Genomic DNA, 21,864 nt, shown 5'->3' on the forward strand with positions numbered 1-21,864 from the left:
GCTATTATTTTATGTCATAGGGAGCCCTAGTTTTGTTCATGTTATTCAATAAAACCTAGCTAATTCAGCCCAACCTACCTGTGCTACTGATGATGGATGTGGAGGGGGGTCAGAATCCTGCAAGTAGCCCATCTTCTGCATAGCAAATTTATCATTTAAACTGTTTTGGGCTAATATCTTGCCATGAAATAAGCCACATCTCTACCCCCAAAAATCTGATGGATTTCGTGGGATCTGCAGGAGAAAAGGACCATACCAGTGAAATGCCTGTATTAGGATCCCCATCCCCCAAACATTCAATGGCTCCATAAAAGAAAGCAATACCGTTTGGAAACTCATTACTTTTCCCTACTGATTGGCTTGGGGTTGGTGAACGACTATTTCCTCTCCTTGTGCAGATCCTGGGGTACAGTAAACACTGTCTTATCTGGCTTTCTATCATCCAGAACTCTCAATAACCAGCATTTTAGCCATAAGTCAACCTGTGTGCTGCGTGAAGAAAAACTTCCTTTTGTTAGTGTTAAACCTGCTACCCGTTAATTTAACTGGGTGACCCCTAGTTCTCATGCAGTGGGAACAAATAACTTTTCTATATTAGCTGCTTCCGCAGCTCTCATGATTTTATAAAACAACAAGAAGTCCCATGGCACCTTATAGACTAACATGTAGTTTGGAGCATAAGCTTTCGTGGGCTCCAAAATATGTTAGTCTATCAGGTGCCCCAGGACTTCTTGTTTTTGAAGATACTGGCTAACTCGGCTACCCTGCTGATAGTTGTCACCCTGATTTTATAGGCCTCAATCACATCCGCCCTTCCTCTCCTCTTTTCTATGGGGAGAAGTCCCAGTCTTTTTGATCTGAAAGTCATAAAATTAACCATTTCATCCCTTTAAATGAGCCGCTTTCCACTGACAAGAGAACGAGTCTGATCCTGTTTCCTACCTTTGGACAAGGAAATGCAGCGCCAGATCTTCCCTCCACCCTCCTGCCTTCATTTCTGTGCTCCTCGCTTGTCCTTTCTTTTCTAGTGCCTGTTCCTATAGGAAAATTAATCCCACACCCAGTAATTTTCGTCCCCTCAGATTTGCCTTGACTCCTGTAAATGACTCCTGTGAACCGGACTGTGCCACTAGGGGCACCAGCTCGCTGCCTTGCTCACACTCACTGACAGCCAGCAGGGGTCGCTGCGAGCAGTTCACGTCGCTCTCCCTCGTCGAGGAGACGCTCTATGCGGAAAGGGGCCGTACGGCTCTATTTCCGGTCAGGTGAGTTCCGTCACTTCCTGCGCTGCGCGGCGTGGCGTGGTGAGGAGGCTGGTGCCGGGAGGGATCAGTCCGCGCCAAGATGCGCATAGAGAAATGTTACTTCTGCTCCGGCCCCATCTACCCCGGACACGGGGTCATGTTCGTGCGTAACGACTGCAAGGTATGGGCAGGGCCGCGGCCTGGGGGGCCCGGCGCTGCGGCAGGACGGGGGCGGGGCTGGCTTGTCGCCTGTGGGGTTGGTCCAAGACCGGCTGCGTTGGAGCCTACTCAGCTGTTTTCGGGTGGGGGGCAGGCCAGGCCGGGGTGTCTACACGCTCCGTGTGTGTTCTAGCGGCGGGGTTGGGAGCACCGGCTCCAGCCCGTTAGAGCGCAGCCCGGCTGCCCCAGACGCTTGCGGGAGGCCGCAGAGTTTTGCCCGCTTCACAGGGGTGTAGTTGGGCTCGGGCTGGGGGATCTGGCCTGTGCCTCGGTAGCAGCGGCGACGCAGCCGCCTGGTTGCCAATCTTCCTTTCGCTTGCAGACCTCTAAAGAATTTACACTGGCAGGGTGGGGGCCCTTTACGAAGCGGCAGGCATAGTCTGTGGACCCCCAGGTATGCGCAGATCACAGGTTGAATATCGCTGGTTCAGCCAGGCTAGAGACTCGCAGGGTGAGGAGGGTAGTGCTAGGCCTCGCTCAACTCTTCTGTCATTGCCTGGGCTAGTTCTCATGGGGAATCATACTCTTTTTCTCCTACGTAACATAAGAACGGCCATTAGTGGCTCAAACCAAAGGTCCATCTAGCCCACTGTCCTGTCTACCAATAGAGGCCAGTGCCAGGTACCCTGGAGGGGGTGGACCAAAGACAGTGGTCAAGCAACTTGTGTCCTGCCATCCATCTCCAGCCTTTGACAAACAGAAGCCAGGGACACCATTCCTGCCCCCGCTATTAGTAGATGTAGTTCAAGAGTAACTAAAGCAAAATCTCCTTTGCCTAAACAAAGCTGAAAATACTAATGTGGTAACGTATAAATATCCACATTGGCTCCATTGTAAGCACTAGTGTTAGGTTAAAAATGCTTCATACGTTTAGATACTGATTCAGCAAAGTACTTAAGTGTGCTCTTAAATGTTTAGTAGATGCTTACGCATGTACCGTACCTAATAGTTTCAGTTGAATTTAACTGTCTTGTGAATTGGGGTGTTAAAGTTGAAATCAAGTCCTAAAAAGTAGTTTGAGTATGTTTTTAGCTCTATCTTGAAGAACTTGAAGATGTTTATGTGCAGTTAGAATTTTAGCCTGTAAGAAAAGTGCTAGGTCGAGGTTAGAGGTATAGAAAACTCACAGAACAGTTTTAAAGTTTTGTAACCAATGGTAGTTTAAAAATGCTGTAACCTGCATAACTGATAAGAAATTTATTTTTCAAAACTATGAAAAGAATATCCTGTAAAGCTTAATAAGTATGTTTAACATGAAATTACCCAATCATACCAGAGCTATAACACAAGTAACTTGGCAAGTGCAACCCCTCATCTTCCCACTTCAGAGGTGGGGTATGACACGGACATAGGGACAGGCCTTGTTTGGGCATCTGGGAAAATGACAGTGGTTTTCTTAAGGACTCTCCTCTTGAGAAGGGCAAGTACATGGTGGTGATAGGGAAGCATCTCCTAGGCTGGCAGATGGTCTTTTGTTGCTTATGTAACCCATTGGCACCTGCCCATTGATGGGACCGTGAATAAGTCCTGTACCTCTTTCTTTGGCCTCCTTTCTTACCCAGATCAGCAGCTCCCACCCTGGGGATTAGGAAAGAACCAATTATTTTGGTCTGTTGTGATCTTGTGCCACTGAGAAGGAATTTTTCCCTACTACCCAGTTGACCAACGTGTTTTTGTTTTTTGCCAGATTGGATATGATGATTGTTCTGAATTTTATTAATTTCTGGTAGATCCTTCAGGTTTAGACTTGGTATGGCTTCACTGTTTGGCAGATTGGTATTGCTGCGGTCAATGCAGTGAGTGTCCCCAGGTCAAGGCAGGCGAAGTAAGCATGTGTAACAAAGTCAACTTCAGTTACATTAGTCATGTAACTTAATTTGCATAACTTAGACTGATTTACTGTGGAAATGTAGACCAGGCCTAAGGCTTGTTGGCTGTTTGCTGTGGAGCAGCTTCCATGAAAACTAAAAATTCTGTCCTGTACATTGTAACTTTAGTTTGGTTGGTAATTTTCATTATAAGGAAAAAATAGTGGGACAGATGATAATCCTTTAAATTGACACTGAATAGTGCCAGTAGAGTAACATGACTAAGCTTAACCATGTTGAATGGGATGAGGAATAGCGTTCTTTGATTATGGATATCTGTATTTATTTTCCGTTAGGTCTTCAGATTCTGCAGATCAAAATGCCATAAAAACTTCAAGAAGAAACGGAACCCCAGGAAGGTCAGATGGACCAAAGCCTTCCGAAAAGCAGCTGGTAAAGAATTGACAGTGGTAAGCAAGTGATACTATTCCGTGGTATAAAGTTACAAGTGCTAATATGCACATTGAGGTCCTGGCCCAAGATAAAAACAAAACATGACCATTACACATGCACTACTCCCAGGTGCCATAGCAGGCAGTGTATGCGAGTGGTTCTCTGACTTCAGAGACAGGGAGTAAAAATGGGTTTAAAAATCTAGTTTGGTCTTATAGATCCTGCCAAACTTCTGGAACCTTTGGGCTCATGCTCCTTGGTTTGTTTGAGACATTAGTCCTGTAATAAAACATACATTAGAATGTGGAGTTCTGGATTCTTTTCCTGGTGCTTGCCATAGATAGCTTATATAACCATGCTTAATTGTCTGTAAAAAGGGGTACTGTATTCTTAGCCTGGGTTTAGCAAACCTTAAATTTTTGTAGTGTGTTGGAATCATTGATCGAAAGATGTTACAGTTGAGCAAAATATTTCTATTTTCTGTTTATATGGTAACTGAAACCCAGTGGCACGGACAAAACCTAAACAGTTATTTTCACCTGCTTGTACCTAGAATTAGCTTCACTGACTGTTGTTCTCCTCACCCCCTTGTCCCTAACTCCAAAAAAACAAAATCTCCTCCCTGCTTTTCAGGCCCATCATTCTTCACCCAACAGGTTGAACCATATGATGCTTTTGCTTCTTAAGTTCACCACACAAAGGTGATTTTTGACAGAAGGATGTAACTTAAATTACATCTAGTTAGACAATAAACTACATATAGTGTTTCTCCAAGCCGTAAGCAATCTGAGGTTGGTTTGCAAAAGAGTAGGATAGTGACCAATCAGGGATGCGGCTCCTGGGTGTGGAGCTCTAGCTTTTAAGAGGCATGGTAAAATGATTTGGCTGTTAGCGCTCTGCAGTCTCTCTTCCTGCAGTTAAGATGTTTATCAAACGAAGATGTTCAAATACAGAGGAGTTTAATGGATTGGTATTGTCTTCACAGGTTAGCTTTGTACTTCCAGCCAATGGATAAAAAATGGAATTTCTTTTTTTGTCTTCCAGTATCTGACCTTCAGTAAGAATTTTTTGTTTTTGTTTTAAAATGAGGCCTGTGAATGGAGGTAAATTACGTGAGATGGTTTACAAGTGGTACTTCAGCATTTTTCTAAGAACGGTCTGGAATGAACAAATGATATATTTGTGAATCACTGAATAACCCCCCTGCAATGCCATTTTTAGTTGGTCTGTTGTACATAACAGCCTGGTGCTGACTCAGGAGAATTACTGCCCATTCTGTTCTCAGGTTAAATCAAGTTGTCTTTGTTTAGAATTGTGACTTGTCCCTGGTGAACAAAAAAAGTGAGGATTGTGGATAATATGTTTGCTGTTTGGGAGGTGGTGGTCATGCAGGGTCCCCAAAATCTCCACCTCAAAGCCATAAATCCTGTCTGAGAGGGAGCTCCACAGGGCTCTTTCTTAGTAGCACCATGGAGTTGACAGCAGAAGGTAGCTGAGCTATTACCACTTGGCAGTGTTGCTGCTGTGGGGCTCTCAGTAGCTGGTTGGTGCTGGAGCTCAACAAGATTAAATGCTGCTGAACTCCTGGTACTACTTCACTGAGTATGTGGATGTCCAGATCAAGATATGTAGCAGCAGCCACAGGAAGAAGGCAAAAATAAGCCCAGAGACAGGCAGGCATGTAGGGATTAATTTGTGAGGAAGGAGGGGGACTGACTCCTGGGAATTCGAAACTAAAAGAAAGTCATGATTGTCATGGGGTAGGACATGATAGAGGAGATGGGAGCAGGGAGAACTGTGTCAAGCAGTCTGTGGTGGCTGTTCTGCCTTTTGAAGCACAGCAAATGGTATGTGCATTGTTCAACTCATAGACTGTCTACACGAGAGGCTTTTCTCAGCAAAACTGGGCTTTCATTGGGGAAAACCTCGGAACTTCTACATACCAAATGCACTTTGCCAACAATTTGTTGACTAGACCTGGCACATCCGCTGGCAGTGTTATACCTGAACAGGGAGAGCTATAACGCCTCTGTCGACAAAACAGCCATTTAGATGCTCCGGGGCCCTTCTGTCATCAGAAGTTTTGCTGGGAAATCCCTTCTGATAGTGACTTCCGTCAACAGAGGCTTCTCGTGTAGATATAGCCATAGAAAGAATCCTTTGCTTATGTGAAGATGGAGGTGTTGATTCAAGCCCCCACATGTCCAGAATGGGGCTGCCCCATTGAATGGAGAAGTCCCTGGTTGTGTTTTTCATTACATGAAGGGAGCAGGGAAGGGAAGAGCATAGAGGTCTGTTAGGCAGTGGTTCTCAAGCTCTCTTGCTGGTAGCTCTGTAGTGGTAAACATAATGGAAGGCTAGTGCCCACCTATAATCACCGGCAACACATTCTTGTTGTTAACTCATCTCTGAGGCCATCCATTTGCTCGCCTGCTTCCTTTTGTTTGTTTGCGGTATTTCTTTCATGCCTGTCCTTTCTCCCCTTTGTTCCTTTATGTTAACATAGTAACAACATAGGTCAGAGTACATCATTCTATCTCTTACATTGCTGTCTTCAATGGGTTCCTTCCTAGCCATCACAATAGGGCTCTTGACTTTTACATCCCCCTTCCAAGACTCAGTATTACCTCAGAAAATGGCTATGTTGCGTCCCGTGTCTGCTTTGGATGTGGTGGTGGGGAGAAAAAAGATACTTCCCTTAAATATCTGACACAAAAGTGGATTTAGAAGTATCGAGTTTAGAGTGTAATGATATGTAGCAGAAATTAGTATTGTTTTGAGAGCTGCTAAGCTGTTTTGTATTTACATTATTTTGTTTTAGGGTTACAGAAATGCATATAATGGAGTGAACAAGATATATAATTGTATTGTTAGATAAAATGAAGGGAGTTTTATGTTGAAGTCCTTTTGATTTCTTTACACAAATGTAAATTGTGGATAATAATTTTATACAGCCACCTGTTCCTAAAATTACATATTGCCCACTTACTCCATATACATGTAAACTGTATTCAGTTTCCTTTTTTAAACAGGATAATTCGTTTGAGTTTGAAAAACGCAGAAATGAACCACTGAAATACCAGAGAGAGCTGTGGAGCAAAACTGGTAAGTCGTTCTAGGAAATCTAGAAAGCAAGCAAAGTTTAACACATTGTCATTAATACTTCAATTGTTAGGCATTTTGATATGTATTGCACAAGTTCGAAATACATACCTACACAGTAGATTACTACAGCTTCGAAGATGTATAGCTTTTTACCAAAAACATTCTTGTTGTTAGTTTTTAGAAATGAGCCATTTGACCAAAAGACTCAGAAACCCCAATAAAAGCCATAAAATTAAGAAGATGGGATAGTCATACTGCATTTGAGGGAGAAGTATGATAGTGAGAATTTATAACTGAGTACCGTTTTAAAACCTCTAGACTTGGGTTGTGTTCATCATTTTGTCCCAGTCCTATCACTAGGAGCACAAGATTTGCCATACAAACCAGATCACTAATCTTTCATGGTCACTGACTTTCCTATGACTGGCTATTATCTGGTTCCTCAGATGGAAGTGAAGAAAAACCCATAGTGAATTGGTCTAAAAGTTTTATGTGTGTGCCACTGGGGGAGTGGGGAGGGAGAAGCTTCACTCCTGTAGCAATCAGAAGACAGATCTTTTAACGATATAAAAATTAATTTTGCAGTTGTTTCAGCAACAAAATAGTAAATAGTTGAAGAGCTTAGTCATTTAAAAACGTGTTCTTCCTTTTTCACAAGACCCAAATGCTGTAAGATTCCTGCTTCATTTTCAAGTAACGGTAGTCACCTAATCAGTAACTCGCTTCTAGTGTTTCCACAATTTTATTTTGCTTATCGTATAAGCATGTATTATATCTTTACTAGTAAGTTAACTAACATTTGATTTGTCTGCACAAGTGATCCAGTTTTTTCATTTTAAAAACTTCCAGTCCCAACAGAAAGCAACTGACAAGTTTTTGTTATGACTGTCATGTTACTTTTACTTGTCATATAAAACGTTATCTCGAAGTGATGCTTAGGTTGTCTTTACATTGTTTACATTAAAAAGAAAACTTAGCGTGTTGATGTGACAGCATATTTGCTCTGTGGAGTTTCTTTGTCTACCTGTGCTGCCTACCTCAACTGTAGATCTAATTAATTATAGCAGGGACAGGGGACCTTTTTCCTTCCAGGGCCACTGGCCCCAGAAAAAATTAGTCATGGGTTTCACAGCCCCAGCAGCTTGGAGCTTCCCCATGGCTGTGGCGTGGGGCCAAAAAGGAGGGGTTCAGTGTGCAGGAGAGTGCTCCAGGCTGGAGCAGGGAGTGTACGCTCTGACTGGGGCTGTGAGCTGTGAGGTGAGGCTGGGGGTGAAAGGTTTGCGGTACGGGAGGAGGCTCTAGGCTGGGGTGTGGGCTCCGGGAGGGAATTAAGGTGCAGGAGGAGGCTCAGGGCATGGGATTTTGGTGTGTGATGCTTACATCCCTGCTCCCCTTGGGAGGGCAGCAGGTAGCATCCTCAGCATCTCTTGGCTGCGGTTCCTGGCCAGTAGGAGCTGTGGGGACCATGCCTGTGAACAAGATCAGCATGCCAAGGTTCCCTGAGCAAGTGCTTGTAGCTCCAGCCAAGTGGGGAAGGGAAGCAAAGCTCAGGTCTTTTGGCCCACAGCATGGAAGAAATTAAACGTGGGCTGGAGGTTTCCTACCCCTGAATTATAGACAGGAGATTTGGAAATGGGAGAAGAGCATATTTTACTGGAATTGTGCAGCTGCACCTTAGATTAAACTGATCTTCCTTATTTTGTTTTGTATTTCACATCACTGTACAAAAGTTTCCACATTTTGCAGGGGTGGGGCTGTAGGCACGCATTAGGTTTCACATAGTGCTTTGAAGAACTGTTAGCGAATCAGCGCATAGACTCCCAACTGCATTCTTAACCATTATACATGTTGAACCTCTCTTGTTCAGCATTCTCAGGAGCTGACCAGTGCTGAGTGAGATAATTTGCAGAACCATGGGAAATCAGTATTGTCTAGCACATACCAACACTTCCGCTGCTTATTAAGCTCTTAGAATACACTTGGTCTAAATTACAGCTAAATAACAGCACAGAACACTGAGAGCCAGGACAGGTGACTAAACAAACTTTATGGGACCACAGGAAACTTGGCCACGCCCATGATAAAATAACTATAATCATGCCAGACTTCACATGTTGCCAGATGAGGGAATTTTGGGTTAGTGAGGTTCAACCTGTATTTCAGTGGTTGTCTATCTCCTACTGTCTTTTAAAGCTGAGTTGCCCTGTTCTTGTGCTCCCATCCATTCTGTACCAATTTGTGATGTGTTTGTCGTGATGATTTCCGTGGCATGTGAGACCAGTATTATTAAGAAGAGAAGGCTAACGCCATTTGGATAATGGCGATTTGGAAACACAAGTCATCAGTCGTGAAAAGTGATGGAAGGGATAAGAGGTGCAGACAAAGTAGAAGCTTGAATTGACATTGAAAAGCAAAATTGTTGATAATTTCTACCCAGAGCCGTCCTTTAGGTATGGCCAATCAGGGCAATTGCCCCGGGCCCTGTGTTTTCCATAGACACTGGCTCTGAGTGCGCAGCATGCACTGGCTGCCAACCTCACACCTCTTGCTGCTGTTTGCAGTGGGTGGCAGGAGCTGATAGAGAGGGGATGGAGTTATTGTGGGGCCACTGGCAGGTGAGGGGCACTGAGGAGCTGTATTGCGGGGTCCAAGTTGGCTCTGTGGTGGCAGGGAGGTATGGGGACAGGATGCCCCCGGGGGGGGAAGGGTGGGAAGAGGCATGACTGGGGCTTGAGGGAAGAATTGCCATGGCAGAGGGGAGGGGGACATTTCTAATTTGTCCTGGACCCTGCACATCCCTAGAGACGGTCCTTTCTCTACCTGCAGAATAGTATCCATCAATACTACATTGCAACGAGAGACTTCCTTTGGTATAATCTTTATTCTAGGTGGCATGCATATTAAGGAACACCAAGTAAAATGTGCTTTTAAAACAGTGCTAGGTAAATTGTTTCATGATATTAATTGGATTATCAAACAACACACACATTAAATAGATTTAAAAATTTGTTTGTTTCAGTTGACGCAATGAAGAGAGTGGAAGAGATCAAACAAAAACGTCAAGCTAAATTTATCATGAACAGGTAAGAAGGATTTGGAGTTAGGTTCTCGCTAACCTGTGGAGTTGCCCAACAGATAAAGTGCCACATATTTCATGTGCCCCTCTCCCCAGTGCCACACTGCCCAGTGCCTTGGAGCCCCTGATCAGCATCTCCCAGGAACCTCCTGCTTGCTGTGCAGAGTCTGTGGGTGCACTGATGTCAGGATTTTTCCCTACCCCTTGTATTCCACCTTTGTGTGGAGAGTCTGGGAGGACCCAGCAGGGCTCAGGTGTGGGGCATGGGACAGATTGTTGGCAGCTGCTGTTGTGTCTGAACCAGCAGGCTTCACACTGAGTGCTGATTTACCGAAGTGGGACACAGTGTCTGTCTCGAACACATGCCCACACCTCCCAGCACACACTGTAAGTGTTGTTTTGTCATGATACTTCCTGCAATGAACATGTATTCACTGTAATTTTATTCTTTCAAAATGCTGTTGTTTTAGTTTTTGACTGACTTGTGCATTTGATATTTTTTATTTCTCTCAAGTAGAAATTTGAGTAGTGAGTTAAATTCATGGAGGTTAGGTCCAGAAAAGGCTATTAGCCAAGGGTAGGAATGGTGTCCCTGGCCTCTGTTTGTCAGAGGCTGGAGGTGGATAGCAGGAGACAAGTCGCTTGACCATTGTCTTCGGTCCACCCCTTCTGGGGCACATGGCACTGGCCACTGTCGGCAGACGGGATGCCGGGCTAGATGGACTTTAGTCTGACCCAGTAACGGCCATTCTTATGTTCTTATGAGTTCTAAAGTGCCTGGAGTAATGATTCCTATGGTAACTTTTTAAAAATTAATATACCTGTTTTTTTGTTTCCACTGGTGTGTGTATCCTCGCACTGGCTTGTAGATGATGCTCATAAAAAATTCACTCCACACAGGGATGGAGAAAATTTAAAGGAATATGCATTTGCAGTAGTGCTTAGAAATTCTGGGTTGCACATGCTGTACAGGCACACTGTGGACAGATGGTCCTTGCTTCATGGAGGTGATGCTCACAAATGTTAAATGGCTATTTGCTCCTTACATGTGAATGGTAGTACAAGTATTAGTTATTTATGTGTATCACCACAGCGCACATGAGTCATGGACCAGGCTTTGCTAATGTGCGGAGCTTGGGCAGACCCTGGGGCCACTCCACTTGCCACTGCCAGGGGCCGCCAAACTGCAGCTGCTCCTACTGCTCCTGTTTCCGCTACCCAGAAGGTTCCAGGCCCAGCTGCCATGGCCACTGTGTGGTCCGTCTTTGGGGCCAGCTGTCAGGGGCTGCCCAAGCAATGGTTGGTGAGGCTGTGCCTGGGGCCAGTTGCTTGGGAAACCCTTGAATCTTCCACTTCAGCTGCTGCAGAAGTCACACAAAGTTATGGAATCCATTCTGTACAGGCATGATGCAGAGTGACGTGTATAATTTTTTAGAAAGAAGTTAGCGTTAATATTAAATCTCCTCTTTATCTCAGATTAAAGAAGGGCAAAGAGCTACAGAAGGCACAAGACATCAAAGAAGTCAAACAAAATGTACACCTCATTCGGGCTCCACATGCAGGTAAGAACTGGGTTTATTTAGTTGATTTAGTTTATTTAGTTGGATCATTCATTTATAATTATTTTGAGCAACATTCATCTTTTAATGAGTCGCGTCAGATGAGGAGACAAAGAATTAGGATATTTTTAGTGTTAAGAGACTCGGAGGTGTAGCCATGTTAGTCGGTAGCTTCACAAATTACAGGCACTCCAGTAATACCTTAAAGACTAACACCTTAAAGCTCATTACCTAATAAATACATTTGTTAGTTTTTATGGTGCCACAGCATTGCTTGTTATTAGTTATGAGTTACATTCACCTCTTGTGTTTACTTGACTAACATTTCCAGAAGTAGTTCAGGTTCTATGTCTTTATCCCAGTTGTTCTCAGCTTTTTTTCCAATCTGCATTACCTCTGATTTAACAACAAGGAAAAAGGTGACATGGGAACAATACCTTTGGTACCTGATCACTACCTCCTTGAAGTTTCTGGGCTGGGAAACCTTGCTGTAACTACTCACTTTCACCTGCTGGAAGGCATTAAGTTTCGCATTTGTGGAACTTATCATAACAAGATAATTTTAATGTTTTAAAGCAGCTGGTTTTGAGTCATGACAGTTTTTCCACTTCAGAAGCTTTTTGTGTTCTAATCAAACAACTTAACTAGAGCCACAGTACTTCAAACTAGATTCCAAACAGATGCAGTTTGGCTGTTGAATCCTGAGAACAGCTGCTGCCATGTATGTATTGGTCCCTTCCTGTTAGCCAGACCAGGCCTCCTCCCATCACCCTTCTTGACTTCTGCACTGGTGCACCAACAGAAGGGCTCCTTTCATAATCTAGCTCCACACGTAGTTTCTTTCCTTCTCCTCCCCCCCACAAGAACAATTTCCCCCTAGCTGTCCTTCATCCTGGTAGGCAGAGGTCCAGGATCTGTTACCTATTCATGTTCAGCAGTATCAGAAAATCAGCTGAACTTAGTTCTGTGGTCTCTGTTGTTTTAAATTCAGTCTGTTACACACTGAACTAGCCTGCAGGTTATACCTCTGGTTTGGCACCTTTGGAACCCGACCAGCGATGAGCTAGGAAATCTGCCAGACCAGGGGAGGTCATTGATGGCCCCTCCTCTGCCACTAGCTGTGGGGCCTGCATTAGCTGACCAGGGGAAGAGGCGGGTGGACGATGTACACTGAGCCCCACTGCAGCTGTGCGGCGTTGATGGTTGTGTGGCAACCATTCCTCTTCCCGCAAGCCTCCCTGTTCCCTTTCCTCCCTGAGCCCGAGTGCTGCAACTGAGCTATTTGTGGTGCTCTGGAATCTCTTGTGGGTGGGCAAAGGAGGGCTAGAGGAGAGGAGTTGCTGAGCTCAGGGGCCTGGCTTTTCTCCATGAGTGCTACACCCCAGGAGCACCTATGGGCACAGATGTTGCTGAACTATGGAAGTCCAGACCATGGAAGTTGAACTTGTACATTAGGGCAGTGTCAGATTTCTTGAACTGTTGGACTCAGTAGCAAATAATCCCAGTGTTGTAGCCATCTTGGTCCCAGGATGTGAAAGACAGAGCGAGTGAGGTTATTGAACCTCACTCATCTTGTGTGTTTTGTTATAGGTGACATCTCAAATGTTTATTAAATGTAATGTCACACCCCTAACTAACTAGCCATTTCAAACATAGGTCAGTAATATTAACTAAAATGTATCTGAAGAATGCACAGACAGGAATCTATAGTTTCCATTATTAAGCAAAGTTCACATTTTTCTTACTCCAAATGAGTCAGAGTTGAAAAAATTTGTTCCCCTCAAATGTGTGTTTGGTAATTTAAAATTGTTGACTACAAATGCAAGATTATGTATTAAAAGAAGTTGGTAAAATAGATTGTGTAGATACTGGCTTATTTCTGAATGTTGTTTTGTTCTTACATATGCTCTCTATAGGACACGTTTTCAAACAGTCTCCATCTTTTGCAGACAGTTGCATGTAAATCAGGTAGTTTGGAACACAACTACCCTTATGTGTGGTACACGTGCAAAATGGAGGTTAGCTGAAAATTTGTCAATGCCTTGAAAAATTTATTAGCATATTGATTTGGGTGAATGTTGATATAAAATATATTTTAAATTTCCTTATTTTATATGGTTATGCTAATGTAATCTATTACAACACATGCTTTCTAATATGTCTAGTAATATGTCTCTGTCATGTGAACAGTGGGCATTATAAAAGAGCAAAGTGCCTTGGCCTACATTTCACCCTGCTTTAATTCTCCTTTTGGTGTCCTTTTTGCTGAGACAGTTCTCCAGAGTTAGAAGGAGTGATCTGTTTTGCTCCCTTTACCAAAGCGGTGCATACTATTATATCAATTTCTGTTTGCTATTGCCAACTCACGAAATTCCATTTGTGCTAGAAGAGGGGAATGTTCAGTGTATTGTGCAAAAGTGAAGTGGATTTTAGTTGTTGCATAAAGGTAGTGACAGCTCTGTTTTTTGTCAAAACCTCTTCAATCTGGCTAGCTGATGGTAGAGGTCATAATAAATATATGTCAACTGGCTGCTCTAATTTGAGAATTCCCTTTAGACAAGTTTGTTAAATAAAAGTATCTTCTGCCTAAAATGTTTGCTTGAGGACAAACACATCCTTTAAGGAGAAAAATTGTGCAGTGAAGTCTCTTGAATTTTAAATTATCTTGATTTTGTATTTTCTTTTGAAGGCAAAGCAAAACGGCTGGAGGAGAAAATGGTGCAGAAATTGCAAGAGGATGTAGCTATGGAAGAAGAGTCCTAAAACTTTGTCATTTTTTTTCTTTACCCCTCAATTTACTTATTGCTTTTGACTCTCCTCTTCAGGTTCTGATTTGTGCATTATTGATTCATTTGTTCTTTGAAATGAAGGGTGATTAAACACACTCCAGGTGCATGTCTTGCTTTTTTGTGGTCTGTTATGTGCGAGGAGCACCAGAGGTTGTGTTTGATTACATCTTTTAAGGCAGCTCTCTTAATTAGGAGAAAAATGCACTTTGCGTAGCAAAAGTTACTTTGCAAATCATCCAGTAGTGCTTGTAATTATAAAAATGAGGTAATCGGTATGAAGTGGCTGTCCTGTGGAGAATGGTTTTGGACCATCCTTTTTGTAATTCTGTAATTATACAAAACCTTATTATCAGTGATGCATAACATAACCTTTCGTTTGAGATAACATATTTCTCTATCCCTGCAATGAGGGACAGTATAATTACCCTTTTATCTTTCTTGCTGTAATTGAAGGTATAATTGACTTCGGTGTCGTTTTTCCTCGGTAGACTTTGGTCCTAGACTTTTTTAATTTGGTATGCCATACCCCTCTAGTGATGGGTAAATTGCATCTTTGCACCTACAAGGGATGGCAGAATCATATTTTGTCTCTACTGCAGTGGAACCGTAGCCCTTCTACGGTATCCCACTAGAGGAAAATAGACTCCTTAAAAAGTAACAGTGGAGAGTGCTTTTATGTATTTTTCCTGGCATGTTCAGAAAAACTCGGCTTGATTTAGCATAATCTACTAACACAGCTAATACCAATGTCAATTTTATTATCATTTGGAGAAGGATGTGGACAGAATGATGGCTTCCAGTTTGAAGACCAAAACTATCGTCTGTATAACCACTGGAACTTGACACAAAACCAGGCTAGTTCAAACATACAATAAATCTGACTTTTTACCAGGTATAATGTAACTTACCTCTTGAAATCATATTGATGAAAAAGTTTTAAAATATACATATGCTAGATGTTCATAGTAGTATTTTCTTTATCCAAAGTGTTGTCAGTATTGCACTCAGGTAAAAATCTTTCAGTGGACAACTATCAACACCAGATTAGGGAAGCCTTTCAAAAACACTTGAGCTATCATTTACACTGTGTTACTTCTGCTTACGCTGAAAAATTATAGTTTACAGTTTTATTCCTGATATGAATAAAAGGTAGACTCAGCTGGAAAACTACCTTATATGTATATGCTGTTTATTTTTAATTAAAATAGAATTACAGTTTGTACTTCCAAAAACACACTGTGGGGAAAACTGATCTGCTTGGATTCAAAAATGTAGATCCACTTGACTTCAAGATCAGTTTAGAATATTCTAAACTCTGGCATGCTTAGTTTCAACTGGTGTTAAAGCATGTAAATTACAATTATATGAATAACAATTACAGTTTATTACATGGAAGTAAAATTGATTTGTAATATGTCATAAGTGTGAGACATAGAGGCTGTATAAACCTGATGATCGGTGCCTTGGCTGACTGATATGAATTGTTTACCATGTAAATGCTGATTTTTAATGCTGCCTCAATCATCTGATATTTAGCCAGGAAACATGCTGATAGGGTGAAATCAGTCAGCGCTAAAATGTACTCTAGAATGAAGGGGAGTGCTAGACTACACCAAGGCAAAGAATATATTCCCTTTGAAAGGTACCAGTGTGTCTGGTTTTGAGCATTGTGCATATGTATGTTAAGTATCCCTTTACATACATTTAAAATGCTGCATTTCTGATATCTTTGTCGTATATCATATAAGAAATGAAATAACTTTTGTGTATGTTTGGAGCAACAAAGCAGTGAACGTAATCTAATGTATTGAAGTACTGTTGAAAGTTCTAAATTGATGCCTGATTTAAAGTATGTACAAATAAAGGGATTCGAGTTACACAAAAACGCAGTGACCTAGGACTCACCTTTTTGGGACATCTTGCAGAAACACCCGGAAGAAGACTGAAAAAAAGGCGCCATTGTTTTGAGAGAGAAGGTTCTGCTTTGTGAGGTTTTGATTCACTCTTGTTTGAACAGCAGGCCTTGCTAAAGCTATTGTTGTTAGTGATTTATCTCTTAGAAAATTTTCTTTTGTGACTGAATCTGGAGAGAGGTAATTTGTTTTAATACTGGGCTGAAGATGGTGGAATTGCTTTCCAAGAAGATTGGTACTGCAAGGACTCTGGCTGCAGTCACTGCAAGAGCCTCAAGGGCTGCGGTAAGTTCTAGTTATAAATTAGAAAAGGATTTAAATCCTATCTTGTCTGGCACATCAACATTTTAAGATGTGTGACGACTAACTGTTTTTTAAAAAAAAAAAAAGAATTTGAAATTTCTGTTGTTCAAATGTTAGTTTTGTAGTTTGAAATGTGCCCTAACAGGGAGCTTACACTAGAAAAAAATAATGGAAAAAGGACATCACAGGTTAAATTTGTATTTCAGTTACTGTAATACTGTAGAGCTCAGATATTTGGAATATTTATTTTCAGAGTGCATCAGACCATATTGATGACATGCAGGCTGGACCTAATTCTTGGCAGGTGATGGATAGTATGGAGTTTTTTCAGATTTTCCTTCCTTTGTAGGTATGAAGAGCATCTGAAAATGGAACTAATGCAGCTGTGCACTGGGAGTAAGGGGGGAGGGGGCAGGCATTGGGAGCCACTTCTGGTGCGTTGGACCTTCCAATATAACAGTGTGCAGCAGCAGTTTTGGGGCCGTCCAACCTCTAATGTACGGTGTGTTAGGGCTGAGGAGTTGTTTAGAATTTGTGGTGTTCTTTACTTTGTGCATTGGGGAAGTTGATTCTCCCTATCCACTTTGGACTTTCCGTCAGACTCTTGAAGGCAAAATTGGTACCCACCTAGACAAAATTTTAGCTTCCAAATGGCTACATTTCTGAAAGCGCTTCCTTCAGTCCCAGACTTAAAGGGATTCATGAAAGAAAGCTTCAAGAAAAAATCTTGGTGTCAAATTCCAGATATTGGGAAATACTTACGAAAATTCTTTAAATAATGGTATTGCCAGGGTTGCATAGGCAAATACAGCATGTGTATTTAGAAAGAGCTCACACAGCTTGCAGGTTGGAGCTTTCTTTAATGAGAGAATATCAGGTAGAACACTGGGCTCAACTTTTTTTTTAAGTATTTGTGGTTCTCCAAGTCCAGAATCATATCCCACAGTTCATTTAGTGCCTTATGAAGTATAGCACCTGTTTTGCCATGTTTATATTTATCCACTTTTTTTGTGCATGTTAAGTCATTCAAATTCTCTCTTGGTATTTATGGACATGTTTACTCGGTCTTTCATCAGTCAGAGTTATAATCTTAGGAAGATGCTTGCCTACAAAATAGTGTTAGATGTTGAACCTCTGTAATCCAGCATCCTCGGGACCTGACTAGAGCTGAATGAGAGAATTTACTGGACCACAGGAGGTCAGTATTGTCTAGCAGCATTGCCATTGCTTCCACTACTTACTGGTCTCTTAGAAGACATGTAGGGGTAAATTAGAGCTAAATAACAGCACAGAATACTGATGGCCAGGAATGGTGGTTATAAACAAACTTTATGGGACTACAGATCAGTGCCTTGCTCAAGTGAGAAGCAAGTAAGCAAACAAAAGCCCCACACTTCACTGAGGTGGTTGCCAACTGAAAAACAGATACATTCCCTCATTCCCCTTGCTTTCCAGCCGCAGAACCCAGAGGGACCAGGGCTAATACATTTTGTTGTCCCCTCTGGGCTCTAGGAGAGGGAGAGGAATGCCAGGATGTGGGCTTGGCTTGGCTTGGCTTGGCTTGTGTCTGGGTGGAGAGAGCTGAGAAATGAGGGGGATCTGGGCAGGAGGGGAGGGTGCAGGAGCAGGCTGGGGTGGAGGGGGCTGCACTGGATTGGGGTGCAGGAGCAAGCTTGGGGGGTGGTTTGAGCAGGAGAGGGGTGCAGGATTTTGGGTAGGATGGAGTGACACTATTTCCCTATGTGAAATATGGGACACTGGGCTGTGTCTGCACTAGCCCCTTCTCTGAAGGAACTGAAGGGCTGTGATGAATATGCAGCACCTCATTAGGCTAATTCTCCCCGCAGCAACTTCAAAGTTGCAAACTTCGAAGCGTCAATATGCAACGCACCTGTGCAACTTTGAAGTGCCCGCGGCTACCCGGCATGTCAGCACTTCAGTTTGTAACTGTGAAGTTGCCACGGGAGAATTAGCCTAATGAGGTGCTGCATATTCATTGCAGCCCTTCATTCGTATTCTCCGCTCAGGTACAAGTTAAAAATATTTATTGAAGGGCCAAGATCCTGATATGGTATTAGGCTGGATTCTGGCCACAGTCTGTCAGTTTCACTGAGCCTAACAAGTGAAGTGACACTCCACCAGCTGTGTGTAATAAATGCCTTGGGCTTGAATGTACACAGTGTCAAACTTCTGTCCCTTCATATGTCTACAATGAAGTGGTTATGGCTCTATAGAAATGCCTGCTTTGTCGTCCTCTTCCTGTCCTCTAGAGTGCAGGCTGGTAGGATGGGAGCTGGTGGAGGGGGTGGGGGGCAGGAGCCAGAGTAGGGGGCTGAGGGAACGTGGGGGAGGTCTGGGATATGTGAGTGAGCAGCTGGAAGTCAGGGCTGGTGGGGGGGTGCGTGCAGGAGGGCAGGAGTCAGGGATAGTGGACAGGAGTCTGGGAGAAAGGAGGAGCCCTGGGGCTGGGTTCTGGAACAATATAAGCCATTTGATGTTTTTGCAGTAGTATAAAAAGAAACTGTTTCATAGTCACTGCTTATGGGCCACCCCTTCCCTGCAGTCCTGGCCTATTTACCTCCCTCATTCCCTGGGGCAGGGCCAGATTAAGATATGGGCTGCAGCCTAATGGTTCACATACCCCTTCCCAAACAAATGCTAACGCTTCATGGAAATCACTTATCTGGAAATCCAACTCTAATTGAAAAGTCAAACAAATAAGCAGGATGAATGGCAAAGTTCTTCCAGTCTGTAATTTACCATGCATCAATTAGTAAAGTAACAGAATATTTTTTTTAAAAAAACTAAGTTTTCAGATAGCTACTAAACTCCAAAATAATTGTGTTGTAAAAAGAATTTTTTTCCCTTCTAAACCATTAACACTTGTGCAAAGTGGGGCAGCCAAAATACCTACCCTCGTCCTATTTCTCCCATCACCTCACCTTTTTCCACCTCCTCTCAAAGGTTGGGTGGCTGTGGCTCTGGCCTTTCAGGGAGGGCACAGTCAGGAAGAATGGAGCAGGGGGTTAGCCTCCCGAAAGGGGGAGGGGGTTCCACCAGCCCCATCTACCTGAGCAATTTAAAGGGGTCTGGGGCTCCTGGGCCCATCTAAATTGCTTGGGGTTCTGGGCAGTTGCTCCCTTTGCCCCCCACATCCATCAGTGGGCCAGGCTGAGCCCCCTCCCACATTCCAAACTCCTGGAGCCCCCTAAGCTGTTCATCCCAGGCGCTACCTCAGCATGCACTCCTAGCTGGAGCACCCTCACGCCATCTCACACCTCAGCCTTCTGGCCCAGTTTGGAGCCCCCCCCCCAGTATATTCTGAACCCCCAGAAGATAGAGGGCACATTATTTTTGTGCTCACCCCCAGAAGATAGAGGGCCCCACATAATCTAATAGCCCTGGCCTGCTGAAGAGTTAATCCAGCCCTACTAGCCTGTCTCCATGGCTAACCTTTTTTGTCCTCTTCTTCCTGTCCCTGCTCCCTCCTGAGCCCTGTCCCCAACTCTTCATGGGCCTCCTCCAAACTCATGATCCATCTGACCCCTGGCCTGGGTCAAACTGCCTTTTACTCTAGAGACTTTCCTGTTTGCTGCTGCCTGTGGGCTACCAAGCTAAGTGCAACCACCCAACAGCTGTCCCCTTTTCCCCCATGTAGCTGCCACCCATTCCCCACCATGGGGTGCTGCCCTCCCTGCCCTAGTCCTATTACCTGGCAGCAGTGTTTGTGGGAGCAAACTGAGACACAGCCTACTCTGTCTTTCTCAGGCAGTGTGAGCTAAGAGTGCACAGCAGCCAGGCAGCCTGACACTGGCTGCTGACCCGTTGCCCTCTTCCTGCTCCCATCACCCCAAGGTTTGCCAGCAACAGAGTGTTTTAAACAACTTGCTTAAAGAGCCCACCTGCCTCCAGCCTCTCCAGCTAGCTGTTTAAACAGACAGCCCCCTCTGCTTAAAGAGCTGTCTCTTTAAAATTCCGGTCCCGGCTTTGCAATATATGGGACATTTAGCCTGTTCTTGTTTTAAATCAGGGCGCTCTCCCGGAAGCTAAAAACGAACAGTCTGGGCTGAAATGGGACGAATGGGTGCAGGAGGTGTGGGGTCTGGGAGGGAGGGGCAGGAGCCAGGGTCAGGGTGTGCAGTAGGAGGTGGGATGGGCACAGGAAGGAAGGGATGCAGGAGATGTGTGGAGGCACGGCGTCTGGGTGATGGGCAGCACTTACCTGTGCTGCACCCCTGGACACACATGGCTCTGCTCCCCCTCTCTCTGTCTGAAAACATTGTCTTCTCTTTAGTCTTTTTGAGAAATAATCTGGTTAAGACTGGTCTTCCCTGTTCTTGCGGGCCACTCATTCAGGGTGTCATGTCTGAGTTGTGTGTGAATCTTCAGCCATTAGAGCTTTCTCCAAAGGTGGGGCTACACTACAGAGTTTTGTCGACAGAAGGGGTCTTCTGTCGACATAACTCAGGGAGCGTCTACACACTTAAAGCATTCTGTTGACAGAGTTGCAACAGAACCCTCCATTTTCCTCGACAGTATTATCCCTCAAAAATTTGAGGCATAACAATCCCTCGACAGAGGGCTTCCGGTTGCAGGGCAACCCTCTGCAGAGCTGTCATTCCGCTTTCTGGCACCACAGGGCAGTGCAGTCTGGCAGTTCTGTTGACAGAGCAAGTTGTGTGGAGATGCAGCCTGTTGACAGAGGTTCTCTTGAGATTTCCCTGTCGACAGAAACTTCTGTTGACAGATGCTTCTAGTGTAGACATCGCCCAAGTGTTTTATTCAGTAGGGCTTACCCCAACAGTTGGGATGAAGTTCAATTCCATTGTCAGGATTTCTTCCTTAGTTCTTGCTTTGTCGACCTGGTGTTGTCCATGGAGTACTCAGGGGTTAGGTGTGACCAGAATTCCTAGATGTAAAAGACAACTTGTGTTTCTGTTTAAAAACCTTCTGGGTCCTCCATTTATATAGGAACAAACCTATGTTTTATTTCCTGTAGAGGTACTGATTAATATATTGTGAAAGAAATGTGAGAATTACTAAGACATGTAGTGGAATAGTATTAAACACTGCAGATGTTTTACAGGAAATCATTTTCTTAAGCAGGGTTATGGGAGAGAGCTGCATCTTCTAATACCGGGGATGGGACAAGTCTTAAGCTGTGTCTACACGTGCACGCTACTTCGAAGTAGCGGCACTAACTTCGAAATAGCGCCCGTCACGGCTACACGTGTTGGGTGCTATTTCGATGTTAACATCGACATTAGGCAGCGAGACATCGAAGCTGCTAACCCCATGAGGGGATGGGAATAGCACCCTACTTCGACGTTCAACGTCGAAGTAGGGACCATGTAGTCGTTGCGCGTCCCGCAACTTCGAAATAGCGGGGTCCGCC

At 43.8% G+C, this 21,864-nt stretch overlaps 1 protein-coding gene across 1 annotated transcript; it reads left to right on the forward strand.

Moving 5' to 3' along the window:
• The first annotated feature begins 1,289 nt into the window (after nt 1–1,289).
• On the forward strand, nt 1,290–16,138 carry RSL24D1 (ribosomal L24 domain containing 1). Its single transcript, XM_075006646.1, has 6 exons — nt 1,290–1,425; nt 3,628–3,741; nt 6,757–6,829; nt 9,849–9,912; nt 11,382–11,467; nt 14,154–16,138. Exons 1-6 carry the CDS (start codon nt 1,345–1,347, stop codon nt 14,225–14,227), a joined length of 492 nt encoding a protein of 163 aa, XP_074862747.1. The 5' UTR covers nt 1,290–1,344; the 3' UTR covers nt 14,228–16,138.
• The last annotated feature ends 5,726 nt before the right edge of the window (nt 16,139–21,864 follow it).

This window comes from Carettochelys insculpta, chromosome 12 (genome assembly GCF_033958435.1).
Source record: "Carettochelys insculpta isolate YL-2023 chromosome 12, ASM3395843v1, whole genome shotgun sequence".
Lineage (NCBI taxonomy): Eukaryota > Metazoa > Chordata > Testudines > Carettochelyidae > Carettochelys > Carettochelys insculpta.